This window comes from Leptonychotes weddellii, chromosome 4 (assembly GCF_054177405.1).
Source record: "Leptonychotes weddellii isolate Sample4059 chromosome 4, ASM5417740v2, whole genome shotgun sequence".
NCBI classification, from domain to species: domain Eukaryota; kingdom Metazoa; phylum Chordata; class Mammalia; order Carnivora; family Phocidae; genus Leptonychotes; species Leptonychotes weddellii.
The window spans coordinates 84,189,556-84,211,701 of record NC_138372.1 but is presented as its reverse complement, the minus strand read 5'-3'; the positions used below and the strand labels follow the sequence as shown (position 1 = coordinate 84,211,701).

The 22,146-nt window shown below is 39.5% G+C and overlaps 1 protein-coding gene across 2 annotated transcripts in view; it reads left to right on the top strand.

The window, feature by feature from the left end:
• The window catches only part of PSMA5 (proteasome 20S subunit alpha 5), a 24,385-nt gene extending 3,433 nt beyond the window's left edge, over positions 1–20,952 (top strand). Inside the window, exons 2-9 of one of the 2 annotated variants that reach the window (XM_081815606.1) lie at positions 1,836–1,902; positions 9,276–9,402; positions 11,638–11,705; positions 12,806–12,913; positions 13,055–13,113; positions 13,657–13,759; positions 14,969–15,055; positions 20,706–20,952. In XM_081815606.1, the coding sequence (XP_081671732.1) occupies positions 1,836–1,902; positions 9,276–9,402; positions 11,638–11,705; positions 12,806–12,913; positions 13,055–13,113; positions 13,657–13,759; positions 14,969–15,055; positions 20,706–20,783 (697 nt within the window). In that variant the 3' untranslated portion in view covers positions 20,784–20,952. The remainder of the gene's footprint in view (positions 1–1,835; positions 1,903–9,275; positions 9,403–11,637; positions 11,706–12,805; positions 12,914–13,054; positions 13,114–13,656; positions 13,760–14,968; positions 15,056–20,705) is intronic. The other variant, XM_081815607.1, reaches the window with a different exon arrangement.
• Positions 20,953–22,146: the final 1,194 nt, after the last annotated feature.

The following is a 22,146-nucleotide window of genomic DNA, read 5'->3' as shown; positions in this document are numbered from 1 at the left end:
CCCGATGCCAGGACCCTGGGATCATGACCTGAGCTGAGGCAGATGCTTAACCACCTGAACTACCCAGGCGCCCTGAGTTCTGAACTTTTTTTTTTTAAAGATTTTATTTATTTATTCATAAAAGACAGAGAGAGAGAGGCAGGCTCCCCGCTGAGCAGGGAGCCCGATGCGGGACTCGATCCCAGGACCCTGGGATCATGACCTGAGCTGAAGGCAGACGCTTAACCATCTGAGCCACCCACGCACCCCTGAGTTCTGAACTTTTTTTTTTTTAAAGATTTTTTATTTATTCATTTGAGAGAGAGAATGAGAGACAGAGAGCATGAGAGGGAGGAAGGTCAGAGGGAGAAGCAGATTCCCCACCGAGCAGGGAGCCCGATGCGGGACTCGATCCCGGGACTCCAGGATCATGACCTGAGCCGAAGGCAGCCGCTTAACCAACTGAGCCACCCAGGCGCCCCCGGAGTTCTGAACTTTTTAAATGACCTCTGGGACAAGTGGGATACTGGGATTGTGGGATTCTCCTTTCACTTCTGATTTAACCCAGAGTAATAATTCCCAGAGGCAGTATGGTGGAATAGTTAAAAGCTTGGACTCTGCAGTCGCATTGCCTAAATTCTAAATCCACCTCTGCTTCTTATATGCTGAGTGACTTTGGGTAAATTACTTAACCTCTTTGTGTCTCAACTGTGAAATAGTATCATAGGATTATTTTGAGGATTAAATGAGTTAAGTCATTTAGGGGTTTATAGCAATGCCAGGCATATAGTAGATGTGCAGTAAATGTCAACTTGTATTATTACCTGTTTTATATTTGGGGCTATATATAAAATATTTTTTGAAGAAAGTTTTTGCTAAAACAGATTTGAAAATGCTGCATTATATATCATATTACATATTATAAAATCCAAACTCCATAAACCAGGGATCATAACTATTTTCATTCACTTGAGTTCAAGTATTTTTGAAGTATTCATTGTGTTCTGAAAACTTTTATAGCTGAGACCATGACTGATGCCACTTCTTCATAGTGATTTCCAAAAGAATGGAGCAAAGAAAGGTGGGGAAGTGTTTTGGAGAGAAAAAGAAGTCTGGCATGTAATTGGTATAAATATGTATGGAATAAATAAACTAGCCTAGGCTTTAGGAACTGCACAGATCTCAGTCTGTTAAGATACCAGTCCTAATTCATAGAAATAGAGAAATGTACCTGTAACTGACTTTTACTGAAAAGTAAGATATTAACAGCAAATGTATGTAATGGGAAGAGGATAAGGATAAATGCTTATTTTCTTGGGAATTGCCTGGTAGTTTGGGGGCATGAATTTACTGAAGGAATTGCAGATTGATTCAGGATTGAGACAGAAAGCCACCTCTTCCCATTTGATCAGTTTGAAGTCTCTGGGAGTAGGACAGAAGTATTCCATACATAAGTTCCATTTTCTTGAAAAGCTGTTAAATGTACAAAAAAATAGCTCCAGATTGTTGTGGGTGAAGGAGGATAATGACAACATACACATCTTGTAGCCATTTGACCTAGATGTCAAGGAACTTGAGTTTTGTTTATCTACGCTTATTTTTTCTGACAATTTTTTTTAATTTTTTTTTTTTAAGATTTTTTATTTATTTGAGAGAGAGAGAATGAGAGACAGAGAGCATGAGAGGGAGGAGGGTCAGAGGGAGAAGGAGACTCCCTGCTGAGCAGGGAGCCCGATGTGGGACTCCATCCCGGGACTCCAGGATCATGACCTGAGCCGAAGGCAGTCACTTAACCAACTGAGCCACCCAGGTGCCCCTTTTCTGACAATTTTTAATACTGTTTTTTTTAATTATAGGGGCGTGAATACTTTTTCTCCTGAAGGAAGATTATTTCAAGTGGAATATGCCATTGAAGCTATCAAGGTATAGTATCAAGTGGCAAGTTTTTGAAATTTCATGGCAACCTAATGCTTTGCTGGCAGAACATTTGGAGTAAATGTGTTTTAGCTCCTTTTTTAGAAAATATTCTTTATCTCCCTTTAACCAACTACTGACCATTTTATTTTTTTTTTAAGATTTTATTTATTTATTAGAGAGAGAGCACACACACAAGCTGGGGGAAGGGCAGAGGGAGAGGGAGAAGCAGACTCCCTGCTGAGCAGGGAGCCCTACGATGGGGCTTGATCCCAGGACCCTGAGATCATGACCTGAACCGAAGGCAGACACTTAACCTACTGAGCCACCCAGCACCCCTACTAACCATTTTAATAGCAATTTCCATCTCATTCCTAAAACCTTTTGAACAGATAACTGCTTCATAATTATGTAGCTTTTTCTCAGTGGGGCTGGAGGGACATGCTTGTGTTCATAATCTTCTTGGCTATAAAGAGAGGAGTATAGAAATCTAGAGTTAGCACCTGGAGATATTTTGAACAAATCATTTAACTGATCACCTGTGTTCTTATTAGTAAAGTTGTGGATTTGTACTAGACACTTTTAGGACTGAATAAGAGATGTGTCTTGTTATCTAATAACAAAATTAAATAGTTTCAACCAGTATTAAGAAAATTAGTAAGTAAGCTATCAGTACTTAAAGTTAGTTATCACATGAGATGTGCATTTGTTGAATTATGGATAATCTAAATTCTGATATAGATTGTCCAGGGTAAGGTCCAAGGCATCAGTATTTTTAAGGATTCCCTCAGTGATTCTGATATCTAGCAAGGGTTGAGAATCCCTGATCTAGTCCAGCCCTTTACCCTGTGCTTCAGAATATTTTCTCCCAAGATGGCTCATTTCTGTTAGAAAACAATTCATAATGGTTAAGAAATTTATCCTTGTATTGAATGAAAAGTCTAGCTTCCTGAAGTTTCCTTCATTTGGCCCTAGTTTTGCCCTTGAACCATACAGGACGTTGAAACCTTCTCCAAAGACAATTCCTTGCATAATTGAAGAGAGCTACTGTGTTTCTCTCTAAGTTACTTATTTTAGAAAGAATGTATGGTTTTATGAGAATCTGGAAAAGGGCAAAAGAGATTTCGGTTAGTTGAAGACATAGAAATAAAAGTGGATGCACTATGATAGATGGTGGGCCAGCTACAAGTGCCTGTCTCTGTTTCTGATCATGTTTGCCCTATGTTGAAACCATACAGTACTATGAAGTATGAAACTATCAAGCTGTGGCATTTATTTTGAGCCTCTAAAGACAACAGTCCCACCGAGATGTGCAAACCAAGAATAAGCCTCAGTTTTTTGGGGTTTCTCCTTTAAGCTCCTTACTGCTAGTGATTTCCAGATTACTTAAAGATAATTAGGTAGCATCTGATCTCTAGCCTTATGTTGGACTAAGATAGAAATAGCCATGTGGCCCTTAATAGATGTGACTTAACCTGTGTGAAAATAACCTGGTTGTTGCCTTGACCACTTAGGAGTCGCCAATGAGAAAGCAATTTGATAACCTTAAGTATTCAGTAGTATGAAAGGAGATGGAGAAATGACTAAGAATGGCTGACAAGTAGAAATTGTCATTTAGAGGTACCGTATGGATGGCATGGGTGAGATACAGCCAGCAGAAGTGGAAAAAAATTGCCTTTAGAGTAGGTTTTTTGGGGAAAGGAAGGATAATCTGTGGCAGTATCAAAATTACCATATTATATGGAGCATCTGGTCATTGGTTACTATGAGTTATACTAAAGAAGTACTACATAGAATCAGTTCAAATGTTCTCTCACTTCTCCATTTCCCCCGTCTCCACCAAGGGGTGGGGTGAAGTTTAGGCAGAACTGTAATACTGAAACATCTGGGGGTAAATGTAAGTGTTCAAAAGAAAATTATCTTGATTTTGATATATTTTATAAAGTAGACTGTCTTGAAAATATTAACCCTTTTTTTGGAGTGAAAGCTTAGGAAGTTATTTAAGTTGGAGACCAAATTGAACAGACTGAGAATTTATTCTCGTAATATGAGAATGGTTCATCCATAAAATAATTATAGTACCCAGGGACTGTTTACATTTTGGACCAGATAACTCTTTGTTCGGGGACCATTCTGTGCAAGGTAGAATGTTTAGCAGAATCCCTGGCCTCTACCTGTTAGATACCAGTAGCACTCAGTTTCCAACTGTGACAACCAAAAATGTCTCCAGACTTTGCCCTCCAGACACATATCCTCTAGAGGGTAAAATGGGTCCCTGGTTGAGAACAACTCTGCTAGATAAAATTTAAAAGTAGGTATGAATTTTGTCCTGCTCTGTTCAGTTGGAGATTTAAGAGCAATACACAATACATAAAACAACTAGAGAACAACTAAGTGCCAAATAAATTCTCTGATAATATTTTCTGATTAAAAATTTCATTCTTGGGGTGCCTGGGTGGCTCAGTCATTAAGTGTCTGCCTTCGGCTCAGGTCATGATCCCAGGGTGCTGGGATCGAGCCCCACATCGGGCTCCCTGCTCAGTGGGAAGCCTGCTTCTCCCTCTCCCACTCCCCCTGCTTGTGTTCCTGCTCTTGCTATCTCTCTCTGTGAAATAAATAAATAAAATCTTAAAAAAAAAAATTCATTCTTAAGGCATACCTGTATGTAGTTTTAGAGTCAAAAGATAAAATAATTATATAAACTTTGTAACAAAAACAGCAATCCCTGAGCACTGCCCCCTTTACCTTCAGCTTCCCAAAGGCAACACTTTAAAGTCTTTTAGCTGATAATTTTCTTGGCATTTACTTCTGTATTTCTAGCACAGACTTACATATTTTTGTTTTGTTTTGCTTAGGCATTATCCACAGACTTTATATTATGGAGAATGATGATTTCTGCCCCCACTGACACATGTAGAGAGACAGATATCCCACACACATACAATTTCCTACTGGGGTGGCGGTAAGGCAACCCACTCTATACCATATATATCATAATTTTGTAAGATCATTAGTCAACATATCAGTATGACTATGTAAATGCCATTCACAGCTGAGCCATTTTTCCGTTTCTGCACAATATTTTCCTGGGAGTTGAGAACTCTCTTTTTAAAAACATTTGCTTAATTTAATATATGAATGTCATAAAATCATCCCCAAAGTCTCTCCAGGTTGTATATATCTTCTCAAAACATCCAGGCACATTAAATATCCTATTAAAGATTCTTAAGGGCACCTGGGTGGCTCAGTTGGTTAAGCGACTGCCTTCGGCTCAGGTCATGATCCTGGAGTCCCGGGATCGAGTCCCACGTCGGGCTCCCTGCTCGGCGGGGAGTCTGCCTCTCTCTCTGACCCTCCCCCCTCTCATGCTCTCTATCTCATTCTCTCTCTCAAATAAATAAATAAAATCTTTAAAAAAAAAAAAAAAGATTCTTAAATAGGGGTGCCTGTTTTTGTTTTGTTTTGTTTAGAATTCTTCTTTTTTTTTTTTAAGATTTTATTTATTTGTTTGACAGAGACACACAAAGAGAGGGAGCACAAGCAGGGGGAGTGGGAGACGCAGAAGCAGGCTTCCCGCTGAGCAGGGAGCCTGATTCGGGGCTTGATCCCAGGACTCTGGGATCATGACCTGAGCCAAAGGCAGACACTTAACGACTGAGCCACCCAGGTACCCCTGGGTGGCTCAGTTAGTTAAACATCCAACTCTTGATTTCAGCTCAGGTCATGATCTCAGGGTGGTGGAATTGAGCCCCGAGTCAGCCTCTGCGTTCAGCAGGGAGTCTGCTTGAGATTCTCTCCCTCTGCACCTCCCCTTTCTTGCATGTGCACACTCTCTTTCTCTCTCTCTCAAATAAATAAATCTTAAAAAAAAAAAAAGATCCTTAAATATGTCTTTGAACCTTCTCACCTGCTGCAGTCTGGACTAGATCTCTGGGCATACTGCCTAGCTGTATATACTCAGGATATTCTGTCAACATCATCCTAGGGATTCCTTTTAACTCCCTCTTGTGTTAGCTCCTATGTGTCATCCTTTTTTCTTTTCATGTATTCCTTCAGTTTGGTAAAGGTTCTCCAGTAGTTTCATAAGAAAGTATTTTTAATTTCCAATCTCTTACGTTTTTTCCTCTTTCTTATTAGTATCCTAGTCTTGTCTTGTGGATGAAATATATTCTTTTTCTTTAAGGATTTTTTTAAAAGATTTATTTATTGAGAGAGAGAGAGTGAGCAGGGGGAGAGGCAGAGGGAGAGGGAGAGAATCTCAAGGGAGACTCCCTGCTGAGTGCAGAGCCTGACGGCAGGGCTCAATCCCAGGACCCCAAGATCATGACCCAAATCAAAGGCAGACATTTAACCGACCGAGTCACCCAGGCGCCCCAAGGATTTTTTTTTTTTTAAGTTTTCTTTCGATTTTTTTCCTTCTTGAATTGGTTAGATTCTTTCTTTCTTTTTTCTTTCTTTCTCTCTCTCTTTCTTTCTTTCTTTCTTTCTTCCTTTCTTTCTTCCCTTCCTCCTTTCCTCCCTAGTTAATTTATTTAAGTAATCCCTACACCCAATGCAGGGCTTGAACTCACAACCCTGAGATCAAGAGTTACATGCTCTTCCAAGTGAGTCAGCCAGGTGCCCGGAACTGGTTAGATTTTTTAGAGCTGTGGTTTTCAAGCTGCAAGTGTTGACCCATTAGTAGTCATTGAAATCAATTTAGTGGATCATGGAAGCATTTCTTTTTGAGTGGAATAGAACAGGAGATACTAGAATGCCTTGCTCATAGTATTGGTGAGTGTTTCATCGTATTTTTTTCCATGTTGTTTCTGTTACATTTATTTGTATCTTTTTGTGTTTTGATCATGATACAAAATATATTTCTTAATGTAGATTTTGTAGATTTCAAAAAGTTTGAAAACCACTGCTCCAGAGAAAACTGCCCCTTCTCATTTCATGCCTCAGGGTGTTTCGCCTACTAGCTTCTGAGAGCTGGATGGGGAAAGAAGGCTGAGGTTCTTAACATTAAGCTTGTCAATTTTTACTTAATACCCCTGTTTCCACTCTAGTACTCCTGTTTTTGACTGTGCTTAGTGTTCCCCAATCCAAAGACCACCCTGTTTTACACTCTCCAGAGTCTTCTACAGGAGTTGGGGTGGAGACCATCATCTAGCTTTACAGCACAGGGGAGGGGATCTGGAAATTTGTTCTTAGGTAGACATTGAACGATCTTGCAATTTTTAGTTCCTCTGTTTCTACTTCCAACGGTCCTTGATGCCACCATTTCCTTTTTTGAGGGTTCTATGATATAAATCAGGTTGTTTCTTGATTTTCTTTACTACTTTAGGATTCAGAACCCATCTTCTTTTTTCGAAATTTTGTTGCTGTGTCTTTGCCCATTTTCTTTATCCTAGTATATTTGTGCATCCCCCCCTCCCCTGGCCGACTGTCGTTTAATCTTGTACTATTGCCAGGCTGGGGGAAGGAGTAGAGCTAATGTGTGTGTTCGGTCTACATCTGTAACTAGAAATATGAACACTCATTTTTTTTTTTTTTACACAAAATTCTTTAACAGTTCATCTCCTATAGTTATGCATGTAAACACCGATTAAGAAAATATATAAGCGGCGCCTGGGTGGCTCAGTTAGTTAAGTGTCTGCCTTCAGCTCATAATCTCAGGGTCCTGGGATTGAGCCCCATATTGGGCTCCTTGCTCAGCGGGGAGCCTGCTTCTCCCTCTCCCTCTGCTGCCTCCCCTGCTTGTGCTCTCTCTGTCAAATAAATAAATAAATAATCTTTAAAAAAATGAATGAAATCGGGGCGCCTGGGTGGCTCAGTCGTTAAGCGTCTGCCTTCAGCTCAGGTCATGATCTCAGGGTCCTGGGATCGAGCCCCGCATCGGGCTCCCCGCTCCGCGGGAAGCCTGCTTCTCCTTCTCCCCCTCCCCCTGCCTGTGTTCCCTCTCTCGCTGTGTCTCTCTCTGTTAAATAAATAAAATCTTAAAAAAAAAAAAAAAATGAATGAAATCCTAAAACAGTGAACTTTAAAAATATATATATAATAATAAGCTGGTATATGCATTTAAAAACACTTATAAGGTCACAACTTTACACATTTGAAAAATAATACATCTGTGTATAAGACATGATCATTCAGTGTACAGACATGTTAAACATGTTATGCATAATGATTCATGGAATTCTTTGGACTCCTTTGCAATAATAGGTTCCAGGAGTCTGATGATTGCACTGGCAGGCATTGCTTTGTAGGACTAACTAAATAATGGAAATTCAGAGGAAAGAGCACATTTAGTCATCGAAGGCTTTATGAATGGTGGGTGGAATTTGAATTTTTACCATGCTAAAGAGCTTGAACTTGATCCAGAGAGAAGATTGTATTTCAAGGGAAAGAAGGCATGAGCAGAGGTGTGAAGGTAGGGGATAGTATGGCATGAGAAAATGGGTTGGGCTATACCTGGTGGATTTTGTTGGAGAATAATGAGTAATAAAGTTGGAAGAGAAAAGTGAGATTAGGTTTTGAGGACTCTGGAAGCTTATGTGGATTTTATGTTACAGGCAATATATGGAGATGTTAATTCTTCAGAGAAGAAGTATAATGAAAATAGCACTTTATTAAATCAGTCAGGCCATAACATGAAATATACATTTAGAGAGAGATTAAGTTGGGGGGCCTAAGTAGGAGGCTGTTGATGTAATCTAGGCATATAAGAAGAATGACTAAATTTGTTACTCATTTATTATGTGCCAGGCACAATTTTAAGCGTTTTATATATTAACACATTTACTCTTCTTGATGTATTTTATAGATAAACAGACATAGAGGGATGGTGACTAGGATGGTGTCATGGAGATGGGGAGATGAAATTAAGCTATATTGTGAACTGCTAGTGACCTCAAAAGATTATTTTTATGTTGGTGGTGGTGTTTCTGTTTCTTTTTTTCTTGTCTCCCCCCCTCCCTTTTTTTTTTAAGTACATTACTTTCTTGGAGGTCATGTTGTAGATTTGAGAAATATTACCTTTTGGGACAGGTCAAGATAGCAGAGGTGAAAAGAAAAACTTTCGAGTTTTATTACTTTTTTGCCCACTGTGTTTAGAACTTTAGAGTCTGCTACTCCAAAATGCTGGCATTAAAGGTGATCATGTTCCAGATGTTTTCAAGAACTTAGTGAACTTTCTCTTTAGAAGAACAAAATTCTATAAATCAGTGCTCTTGCCATTGATAGGAATAGTACATTACTTATTAGGGTGCTGCTTATTCTCTGCATGCTAGGTATGGCTGATTGAAGCTTTTATCTTGTGAAGTTATTCAGAGAGATTCCTGGTGAGTATGTGAGACTGTTCTTTGAGCTGTACATGATAACCATAATGCGTTTCTTTTTAGCTTGGTTCTACAGCCATTGGGATCCAGACATCAGAGGGTGTGTGCCTAGCTGTGGAGAAGAGAATTACCTCCCCACTCATGGAGCCAAGCAGCATTGAGAAAATTGTAGAGATTGATGCTCACATAGGTAAGGAGTAGGGGAAAGCTGTTCTGTAGGATCTGGCTTGGGTTAATTAATCTTTGGTGTTCCAAGGGAGATGTATTAGATGAACATCTTATCCCCTTGTTAGCTATTATTTTTCAGGTAGTAGGCAAGTGTGCATAATGTAGAGCTCACCTACTCCCAGAAGTTCCTTTCTCCTTCAAATTTAGACTTGGCAAATGCAATGGTTGTTGAAATATGTAAAGGTTAAATCATAGGCCAGCTCCCTATGATTGTTGGGTCTTCAGTGATGCATAATGTTAGTCCTGGTAGGAAACCACCAGGAGCAGAGGATTATGTGGAAAACTAGAGATAACTTCTGAAAAGAGGACTTCTTAAAGATCTTTAGGGTGACTAAGGGTCAGAGAGCATAAGACTATTAGACTGAGCAGATCAGTCCACTTCCTCTGTTTTCAGATTTATGTTTTTACTCCCTGCCCCCCCATCCCCCACCCACTCCCCAGCACTCCTTTTCTTGGTCTCTTTAAATTCCCCTGCCTTAGTTTCTGGCATCACTGTAGCTTTACAGGGTGAGTAGTTCTGCTTATTTATAGTGTGACATTTTAGTTGGCTCTCCAGATTTTCTTAACCCACTAGTCATCTTATTGATGAAACATCAGTAAAATAATTACTTGAAGCCCTCAGAATCAAATGCCATGGTGACTCTGTGAGCTTGACATTCTTTCTTTCATAGAGAAACTGAGATTTAGTCTTTTAAGATTAGAACATTGTGGCTGCTTTATCTCAAGTCACCTGTCTTTTGGAGATAGAGCAGTGTCACTTCATTCAGCAAATTGAGAACCTACTGTGTGCCAGATAATGCTAGTCAGCAGGGATACAGAGAGAAATGAGACATAGTCCTCGTCTTTCAGAAGCATATAGCCTAATAGTGGAGGTGGACATGTAAATAAGTAAATGCAATTGAGTGATGTAGGTAGGTATTAAAGGCTGTAGTATGTGTTTAGTAGGGGTACAAAGGAGAAAATAGTTTTGTCTGGGGCCAATGGTAATGGGTATTCAAAAAAGGATTCCATAAAGGTGAAGCTTGAGCTGAGTTGAAGTGTAGAAGATCAGGAAGTGTTCACCAAGCGAACAAGTGTCTGGGTATAGCAAGAGAGACACTCTGGTTAGAGGGAGTAGAAATGAGCAAACCCTTGATGGTGTAAAATGTGGAATACCCTGGCACAAGCAGTATGACTGGGAGGTGGACTGTAGCAAGAAGTGAGTCTGGGATCAGACAGTGGAAGTTCTTTTTACCATGCTAAAGAGCTTGAACTTGATCCTTTTGCATTGATGAGAAAGATCTTAAGCATTGAGGTAATATGATCAGATTAGTATTTTAGAAAGACCATTCTGATAACAAGGTTGCAGGTAGAGTGAAGGGGGCTGAGATTAAATGTAGGGAGACCAGGTAAGAAATTTGCTTTAATCCACGTGGAGATGATGAGGGCTTTAACTAAAGCAATAGCCAGAGAATGGAGAAAGTAAGGATTAATGCCAGACATGTTAATTCAATAGAGACTGATAGAATTTGAGATCTAATTGGTTGTGAGGGTCAAGGAGTCTAAAAGGGAAAGAACTTGATTTGAGTTGGTGGTATGTCCAAGTAGATATATTAAGGGAGTCATTTGGCTTTATAGGGTTTGAAATGTGGGAACAAGGCTTAGGCTGGCAATACAAATTTTGAGTCATGGTGTATAAAGTAAAAGCCATAACCTTGGCATCTTGGACTTTTAGGCAAACTTTCTCTCTAAACTATTTGGTTTGTATTTGGTTAGGGAGGTGAAAAAGCTTTTGATTTTATCCTGGGGTCTTCCACTATAGCTCATAGTAAGATGATTATTTTTTATCTTAATTTCTTCTGTTGGGATGTTATTGTTCACTTAGTTTGAAAGTGCATTGTGGTCTACAAAAAGTGCTAAAGGGATGTTTAAGGATGTAATATGTGGAAATTCATTTTGGCTGTTCTTCTCTGTCTTCTGTCATAATTAATATTGGGCTTCTATGTTATTGTGGATGTTTTTTATTTATTTGTAATATAATTATACTTGTGTTCAATACAGATAATCAAATAATTTCCCATCTTACCTCTTGGGTATATTGCTATGGGATTGCTATGTGGCTGTCATGGTTCCATTCTAGTATTTCAGTATTTCCTGAGTGGATGAAAGAATCCTGCAAGGATTTGGCCCCTGGGTCACTATTGCTTTTACATTGCAGGTTGTGCCATGAGTGGGCTAATTGCTGATGCTAAGACTTTAATTGATAAAGCCAGAGTGGAGACACAGGTAAAATTAGCATCATCTCTCCTTTTTCCCATGATGCTTGAGTTTCTTGTTAAATGATGATATAGCTGCCTGAGCTGTATTGCAGTTATCTGTGTCAATATCAGATGTAGCTCTTGGGAGTGATTTTGGGTAGAATCCCTAGTTTATAACTTTCTGAGGTTTGGAGTCTAGCCATTCAACCATTGCAGCTTTAAGGAAGCCCTGGCAAATAGTGCTGACAGTCTCTTGGTTCTTTTTGATTTGCCATATTAAAGCAAGCTTTGCACTGCATTCTGTTCCCTAATTGACTTTCTGTGGGAGCACCATAGCAGGAAGTGGATGTAGCTAAGGGATATTCTACCCTAACTGCCTTTGGTGTTGGGCTTGTAAATAACAGCTCTCCTGTGGCAAGTAATGTTATGTACCAGGTGACAAATACTGGTCAGGAATACTGATATTTTCTGCTTGGAGAGTAGACCAGTAAGGAAAAAAAAATCTGATTTGTAAAATTTTTTGCACTTATTTGCAACTTCGCTGTCAGTACTTAATGTAAAAGTAAGTCATTAAACACCAACACAATGATGAGATAGGGTCTTTGAGGGAAAGTGGCACTTAGCTGTTAGCATTCACTTTGTGAAAAGACTAAGCTTGGTGCTACAAGGGGTTAACTCTGTTTTTCAATGGAGTAATCCTCTAGTCTGTCGTTGCTTAGAGTTCTTTTGATCAGAGTTTATTTCCAGAGCTATTTCTCTTCCTTTCATGTAGTCCCAAGCATTCAAGTTTAGTGTTAAGGAAAACACAATGGAGCTGAGCATTCAGTTTGCAATCGTAGTTCACAGGGATGTGTGTAGTGAGATGGTGGGCTGCTTTAATGCTTTTCTTATTTAAAAGGTAGACCATTTAGGGGCACCTGTGTGGCTCAGTCAGTTAAGCGTCCAACTCTTGATTTCAGCTCAGGTCATGATCTCAGGGTTGTGGGGCATTGTACTTTGTGCTCAGTAGAGAGTCTGCTTGAGATTCTCTCTCCGCCTCTGCCCCCACCGCACATCCTCGCTCGCTCTCAAATAAATAAATCTTAAAAAAAAAAAGAAGAGGTAGACCATGTTTTGCTCTTCTTCTAGAACCATTGGTTCACCTACAATGAGACAATGACAGTGGAGAGTGTGACTCAGGCTGTGTCCAATCTCGCTCTACAGTTTGGAGAAGAAGATGCAGATCCAGGTGCCATGGTGAGTGTAGTGTTTGTGTCAAGTTTTCTTGCTGTTCTAAGGGACCTAGGACATTTGTCCTCTGAACCTACCTTTCCCAGCCCATTTCACCACCTACTTCAAAGGCCATTTATCTTAATACCTCTTGTTTTTTGGTTCTAGTCTCGTCCCTTTGGAGTAGCACTGTTATTTGGAGGAGTTGATGAGAAAGGACCCCAGCTGTAAGAATAATTTGCCATTTTTTCCTGCTTCTTTTTTGGTAGAATTATTTTAATTTGGGATGGGGACTGGTTATTTAAATCAACTGAGAAGACTATTGTAGAATTACAAGAAATAAAGGGCTTCTAAATTCTAAAGTTCAGTAATTGTGTGCTGTTTATACAAAGACAAATTTGGGGATTCTATGAAGAACTCCCCCTATTGGCACCACTGCTAATTCTGGAAAGAATTAAAAGTAACTTTGTTACTATAGTCAGGATGTATTTTAGAGCTTTGCTTTAGAATGTTGATTTGATCCTTATCCTCAAGTATTTAGAAAGGCATATTTATATCTCTTATACTTCTAAATCTCTGAGGAATTTATTAAACACTTTTAAAAAATCTGGTTTCTCTAGGCACAGAATGTCTTTTGGACCTGTGCCTCAGTATTTCAGTGGTTTCCTGGCCTCAGGGCCAAGCATTTATATTCTTCAGTGAGATGTTTGTTTCTTAAAATGGCACCACTCTTCAGCATTTTAATCCCCTTCTGTTGATGGGTTTTGCAGGTTTCACATGGACCCTTCCGGAACCTTTGTACAGTGTGATGCTCGAGCAATCGGCTCTGCTTCAGAGGGTGCCCAGAGCTCCTTACAAGAAGTTTACCATAAGGTAATTGAGCAGTCACAACTTTTACTATTATTTTTTAAATCAAGGTATAATTTACATACAATAAAATGGGCAGACCTTAAGAGTTCATTTCTAGGAGTTTGACAGTTCTATCTATCCTTATAACCACCACCTAAAACAAGATGTAGAACACTCCCCTCACTCCCTAAAATGCTTATCTCCTCTCCAGCCACCCTCTTCCTCCCTGGTAACCATGTTTACCACTAGAGATTAGTCTTGTCTCTTCTTGTCATTTTTATAAATGCATTCATACAGTTTGTATTGTGTGTTTGCCCTTTTTTGTTCAATATATTGTTTTTGTTCAATATACTGTTCCATTCTTTTTTTTTTTTAAGATTTTATTTATTTACATGAGAGGGGGGAGGGTCAGAGGAAGAAGCAGACTCCCTGCTGAGCAGGGAGCCCGATGTGGGACTCGATCCCGGGACTCCAGTATCGTGACCTGAGCCAAAGGCAGTTGCTTAACCAACTGAGCCACCCAGGCGCCCCTCCATTCAGGTTTTTGCACTTATCAGTAGTTAATGCTGAGTGGTATACCATGGTATAGATGTACCACAGTTTGTTTATCCTTTATCTTTACAGCTTTACTAAACAGTTACATTTCCTAGTCTGGCTCTTAAAGCAAGTAGGCATTTGGCACTTTTAATCTTGTTGGATGGGAGGGCTTGGTTTTGGGTAACTCATTCTTGTGGTTGAAGGCTGCCATACTTACGATTCACATGGTTCACACAGGGGTACCTGGTTCCATGAACCCCTGGTAGTTTTGATTTTTATGTGTGGAAAAAATTGGGTTCATGGGTTCAAAACGGTACAAAAACAGATTTGCTAAACCAATGGGCTACCTTTTTAGATCATTTGGGAATTCTGATTCATAGGATATTCCCAATATTATCTTGCTTCTATATTAAAAGAAGATAACTACAGAAGTGTAGCCCTTTACTTCTTCAAAGATCACTTATATGAAAGTTGGTGACTTGATCTGGTTCAAAATAAGACCTTTTTTTTCCTTTGAATAAATGTACTTATTGGCAGTTTACTTGAATTCTAGAGATACTTGTCATGCACTGTACTTACTAAGCTGCTTGATTTATTATTTGCTAAGACATTTCTTCAGGGAACTATAGGGGAAATCTTTGAAGGAAAGAGGGATTATATTATAATGGCTATTTTTCTTACCCTTTTTGTTTCAAGTCTATGACACTGAAAGAAGCCATCAAGTCTTCACTCATCATCCTCAAACAAGTAATGGAGGAGAAGCTGAATGCAACTAATATAGAGGTATTTTTCTGTTCTGTTGTTTTTTACTCAGATATCATAGCTCCCATTGCCGAAGATTGAATGGATGGAGATAATTGCATTTTTGTATGCTCAGCCCTTCAGAAGTTATTACTATCCTTTGAATAAGTGGTAACAGCAGAAGACAGAATTGGATGAGTTAAAGAGTGGAAGGGAGGTGGACAAAACAAGAGTGTGCTGCCTTCTCAAGGAGTTACTACTGTCCGCAGAAGGCAGCATTAAAGAAAAGGATTTGTCTTTTTAAGGATGAGAAAAGACTTGAAAATACTTTCATAGACTGACAAGAAACTAGTGTATAGAAAAATGTTAAAAGAAACAAAAGCAGGGATGCCTGGGTGGCTCAGTTGGTTGAGTGTCTGCCTGTGGCTCAGATTGTAGTCCTAGGGTCCTGGGATCGAGTCCCGCATCGGGCTCCTTGCTCAGCAGGGAGCCTGCTTTTCCCTCTGCCTGCTGCTTCCCCTGCTTGTGCTCTCTCTCTCTCTCTTTCTCTCTCTCTGACAAATAAATAAAATCTTAAAAAAAAAAAAAGGAAACAAAAGCAGGGGTTAGATAGTGATGGAGAAGTTCTAGAAGAGGGAAGGCTTAGTACAAATGAAGGAGTTGGTTTTGAAGAGCAGAGCTCATTCAACTTTATACTGAATACCCATTATATGTCCAGTACTACACTAGATGCCAGGGATACAGACACAGAAAATCCAGTTCCCATTCAGGTAGTATACTGTGTAATATAGGGGACATATAGATAATAACAGCTTGAGGCAGTACTTCTGCAATAGTAATCAGAATGGATTGTCACAAGAACATGTAACTTATACGAGGACATTAGGAAAGCTGACTGGAAGAGGTGATGCTAAAGAAAGGAAGAGAAGGGTATTCCAGGAAGAGGGAACAGCCATGCACAAAGGCTCAAAGATATAAAATAACATTGTATGTAAAAGGGAATTTTTTTAAAAAGATTTATTTATTTATTTGAGAGAGTGCTTGCTAGAGCACAAGAGAACACAGTGTGGGGAGGGGCTGAGGGTGAGGGAGAATCCCAAGCAGACTTCCTGCTGAGCAGGGAGACTGATGAGGGGCTCGATCTCAGAATCCTGAGATCAATACCTGAGCTGAAACCAAGAGTTGGACCCTTAACCTGCTGAGCCACCTAGGCAGCCCTGTAAAAGGGAACTTTGAGGGTTTTCTGACTGCTTGGGTGTGAGATAAATGCAAGGTAATGAGATAGAGATGACATGGGAGAGTTGTGGACCAGATTCTAACTGCCCTTATTTAGGACGCTAAGAGTAGATGGGAGAAAAGGAGGTAGTGGTGAGTAAAGATAGGGTCGGTTTGCAGGTGAATTGGGAGAGAGGTCCTGTATTTCCCTGGTGATTGTTTACATCATCTGCTCAGGGTGGGTGAATGCAACAGTAGAATTAAGGAGAATGGGAACTATGTGGAAGAGTCATTATGGATAGGGAAAAAGGAAGACAGGGATGAGTAAAAGGATTGCTGGGCTATATTAAAATACTAATGGAGAAAAATAATTAAAAAAAAAACTAGGGGAGGCTGGAATCATCAAACAGATAGTTATAAAAAGTCAGAATAGTAGGCATAGTATGTATGTATGTTATATTTCAGTTAGACAAAATTTTTCAAGGCAAAGGATTTGTAATCACAAATCCTTAATTAAACCAATCAGCACTTACCAGGATATTTGTCAGTGGTACTCAGCATAGACTGAGATAATGTATGTTTGGGTTAATCCCTGATGGAGGATTGCTGGTTCAGGGCCTATGAATGTCTCTCCAATAGAGCCAGCTTCCACAGGCTGCAGTGAAAGGGGCAAACTTGGATGCCAAAACAGGGGCTGGCCTAAAGGTGGGAAGGTCTGAGTGGAGTTGGAGAGAGGGGTGGAGGGTTGGGGCGTTGCTCCTTGAGCAGTAATGGGGAGAGAAGGGGTTTGGAATGGAAATGGAAAAACTTACTACATAAATATTGTTTTTTTCACTTTCTTAGCAAAGATTTTTAAATACTTCCCCTTTCCAGTCTCTGAGACTATCAAGTGCAGCAAATGCAGTGATACCCCCTTCTTGACCCTTAGGAGGTATTTTGTCATATCCTTTTTAGTACTTTGTGTTTCTTGGTACTGAGTGAGATAGGGTCTTCGCATTTTTGCTGAGACTATCGTCTTCCCACGTCAGAGTAGTTCAGAGGTAGTTCTCTTGATTTCACAGTGAAAGTTCTCAGGCCTGCTTGGTTCAGCTGAAACTGCAAAGATTTTTAGCTCATTCAGTTTTGGTGTTGCTTTGAAAAGAGCATCAGATGTGTCTCCTTCATGTTCTATCATGAACTGCATTAATCCCTGACTATAGTTTTTTCATATTAAAACAAAAGGGCACTTTCACTTGTCCAAGACCGTTTACTCCACCAGTATTCTGATGTTTCGAAACCTGGCTGTCCATCAGTCTTTGGAAATGAGGCCCAGAAATCTGTATTTTTGAAGTCTCTTTGGGTGAGTCTCATGGTCAGTCTGAGAAGGTCAGGCATTTGGGAGCCACTGCTCTAGAGCCCATCTCTTTCATCTCTTTTAGGTCCCTGCTCCATCAGTTGTCCCTTGGATCCCCAGCCTCTCCTTCTCTACAAAAAAAAATTTCCAAGTTGCGTCTTTTTTAGAAAACAAAACAGGGGCACCTGGGTGGCTCAGTCGGTTAAGCATCTGCAGCTCAGGTCATGATCCCAGGGTCCTGGGATCAAGCCTCACATCGGGCTCCCTGCTCAGTGGGGAGTCTGCTTCTCCCTCTGCTCCTCCCCCTGCTTGTGTCGGAGCTCTCTCTCTTGTTCTCGCTCTCTCAAATAAATAAATAAATAAAATCTTAGAAACAAAACAAAATCCACTTTTGTTAACTCCTCCCTCTACCTAGTATCCTGTCTTTAAAAAAAAAATCAACTTTCTTGAGGTACAGCATACATACTGGTAAAATGTACCTATTTAAAGTACACAGTTCAGTGAATTTTGACAGATACATAATCCACCACCTCAATTAAGGTATAGAACATTTCTGTCATCCCAAAAAGTGTTCTTATGTCCCTTTTTAGTCAGTTCCTTCCCACTGATCTGTTTTTGTCCCTATAGATTTGTTTTGGGTGTTCTAGAATTCATATAAATGGGTCACACAGTATGTGCTCTTTTGTGTCTAACTTCTTTCACTCAGCATAATGATTTTGAGATTCATCCTGTGTGTATCAGTAGTCTGATACATTTTATTGCTGAGAGCTATACCATTCATCCTTTTTTGTAACCTTTATTGCTAGGTCTCTTCTCAGCAGAACCTATGTTCATTGTCCTCATTGCTTCCTCCTATTTATTCCTCAATCGCTACCATTTGTTTCTGTCTTAATATTTCCCTGAGACTGCTCTTTGCTAAGATAACTCCTGTTTGTCAGATTTCATGGTCACATTTTAGACCTATTATTTGACCTTTCTGAAGCAGACTACTCAATTTTTTTTTTTAATTTATTTGACAGAGACACAGCAAGAGAGGGAACACAAGCAGGGGGAGTGGGAGAAGGAGAAGCAGGCTTCCCACTGAGCAGGGAGCCCGATGCGGGGCTCAATCCCAGGACCCTGGGATCATGACCTGAGCCAAAGGCAGACGCTTAACAACTGAGCCACCCAGGCGCCCCTGCTCCTCCACTTTAAGAGACAACTCAAGGGGCATGTGGGTGACTCAGTTGGTTAAGCATCTGACTCCTGATTTCTGCTCAGGTCATGATCTCAGGGTCATGAGATTGAGCCCCACTTTGGGCTCCCCACTCAGCATGGAGTCTGCTTAGGATTCTCTCTCTCCCTCTGCCCCTCACCTGCTCACAGGCCCTCGAGTGCGTGCGTTCTCTCTCTCTCAAATAAATAAATAAATAAAATCTTTAAAAACAAAAAAAAGGATACACAACCTAAAAGTTGCTTCTCTTTGAAACCTTCCTTGACTTCCCGTAGGTCACTCCTTTGTGGCTCTACATAAGCTTAGCTCTGTTATAACACCTAACATTGAAAGCATTTGGCGTCCAGCACCCTTGGTAAATAAGATTTTCTTCATCTTTGGATCCCTAGTGCCTAGTACAATTATAACTAGTACTCAAGTGCTTAATAATTATTAATTGAATCTATGAAAGAAAATATCTGTTTTACCTGCTTCACAGAGGTTGTTTTGTTCTGTTTTGTTTTGTTGTTTTTTTGTTTTGGATTGGTTTGGTTTGGGATTTTAGATTTATTTATTTGAGAGAGAGAGAGAGCATGGGAGGGGGGAGGAGGGAGAGGGGAGAATCTTAAGTAGACTCCCAGCTGAGCACAGGGTCCCACATGGGGCTCGATCCCACAACCCATGAGATCATGACCTGAAAATAATAAATATCATGTAATTGGATTGTGCTAATTCTGGCAGTTTTCAAATTATATTAAATCTATCAGTAATGAATATTACCAAAAATGCCCTAGTATGTTTAATTTTAAGGTCTAAAGACAAAGGCAATATGAGGAAATGACACTTAAAGCAAACAAAATAGCTTTTTGGCAAATGTGAAGTGGCACCTATTGCTCAGTATTGCCCCAAAACATGGGGGACTATGTTATCAACAGAGGTGATGGAAAACTTGGTAGTTTTAGTTAAATTTGAAACTAACCATCTTCTGACCCTGGTCTTATTGCTTAAATAGATTATATCTGGACTGTTGGTTATTACTGATATTTGTCAATCACAAATGATTTCCTGTTCGTGTCAGTGGAATCCTTTCATTTTCATGGCCAGTCCTTTTATTTATTTTTTTTTAATTTTATTTTTTCTTAAAGATTTTTTTATTTTATTTATTTGAGAGCGAGCACAAGCTGGGGGAGGGACAGAGGGAGAAGCAGACGCCCCGCCGATCAGGGATCCCGATGCGGGGCTTTATCCCAGGACTCTGGTATCATGACCTGAGCTGAGGGCAGATGCTTAACCGCCTGAGCCACCCAGGCGACCCTCATGGCCAGTCCTTTTAAAAAAACAAAGCAAACTTTGTTGTTAAGTTGCCTTATGAACAATTTTAGAGAATACAATATACCTAATAATAATAGTTATTTAGTACTTATAATGTTGTAGGCAGTGTTGTAAGCACTTTACATATATTAATACATTTAATCTTCACAACTTCTGTATGAGTTAAGTGCTATTATTATCCCCGTTTTTCTGATGGAAATTGAAACAGAGTGGCCAAGAAACAAAGAAACACATACAAGCTTCACTTGCAAGTCTGTAAATACACTTTTAATATATTTCTAAAGGAATCAGTAATAGAAAAAAGTACTGACCCCATGTAATTTGCTGCTGCTTTTCTGGTCCTTGTTGAAGTAACTTCAAATAATGACAATGATGCCAGCCATTTGGTTAACTATTATGTGGTAAGTTAACCTCAAAATAAAAAATTTGGTCAATAAAAATTTTTATTTGGGAGTCAGAGAGCTATTTTAGGAACCTACGGCTGGAAAGGATATCCCTGGGACAGCAGATCCCTCAGTTCCTAATGAACAGCTGCATCCCTAACACAGCTTCTCCTGACCTAGTGCTTTCTGCAGAGTAATTGAGCCCAGCTCATTAACCCTTCTCTGCTTTCTTTCCAGCTAGCCACGGTGCAGCCCGGCCAGAATTTCCACATGTTCACAAAGGAAGAACTTGAAGAGGTTATCAAGGACATTTAAAGAAGCATGATCCTCAGAACTTCTCTGGGACAATTTCAGTTCTCCTAAATGCTTTTAACTTTTAATTCCAGCTCCTGTTCTTGGAAGATCTTCAGTGTATGTGCATTTTTTTTATGATGTCTGTACATAAAGGCAGTTCTGAAATAAAGAAAAATTTAAAATTTGTTAATAGACTGTTCTAATGCAGTCTTTTGTTTGAAATGCTCATGTTAGGGGGCAAAAAGGATAGTAGTATTAATACCCCTACCCTACCAGAGTTATGTATTCTAAAATTGTTCTGGTATCTGTCTATAAGAGAATCAACTATCTCATGAATCCCTTGGTGTTGGCAAATGAACTCAAGCTAGTCCAGCTCCTCCCAGGGATATTAATACCACTGTGAACCCATTTCAGTTCTGTAGTTTCTCTTGATTAAATAGGTACTTTTGCTGCTTTTCTTATTATGAAGGAGATGTTAACAAATTGACTATAAAAAACATGTTTTGAGGGTTGGAGTTAATTAAGCCAACTACAGTGTTGTCCCAGTTCTTGTGTCTTAATAGATAATTTGGAAAGAGATTTTCATTTTTAATGAAGTTAACTATAAAAGCTGCCATCTTATGACTCATTGAGATTATTTAAAGAATCAATCTTTTGGAGCCCCCAAAATGGCCATATGAAGTAGATATCATTATCATACTTCAACAGATGAAGAATCTAAGGCTGTGTGTCCATGGACACAGAAAATTAAGCTGTGGGGACTTGAACTCAGATTTTCTGGTTTCATATCATCAACACTTGATTTTATGATGCCAGATCCTTTGAGCCTGCACACCGACTAATAGGGAAATCTCATTGAGATTTGAAATGTACCTGCACTATCTACAACATGGCTAATCCATATGTGGATAATGGAGAATTGATTGCATATTATCTTCATTGACATTTGTAGGAAGTTGTAGTCCATGATGTCAAAATAAGTTATGATTATTTGAGTAGGTTGAATTAATACTAAATTTCATACTGTGTTTCCAGTAAAAAGCAAAACAAAACAACTTGTGTTTATGTACATTTGGAAATTGCGATGGCAGGAAACATTTGGAAGAAAATTTTGCCTTAGATCTACACATAAGGAAAGTAGGGAACCAGAATATATTGTCACCAATGTTCTGGAGACTGTTCTAGTGATTTTAACCCTGTTATTAAATACAACATGATAGGGGCGCCTGGCTGGCTCAAGTCAGTGGAACACACGACTCTTGATCTCAGGGTCATGAATTCGAGCCCCATACTGGGCGTAGAGATTACTTAAAAAATAAATACAACACGATGATCATGAGATTCATTTCTCTCATGTTCACCTTTTATCAAATCCTGGTAGAAA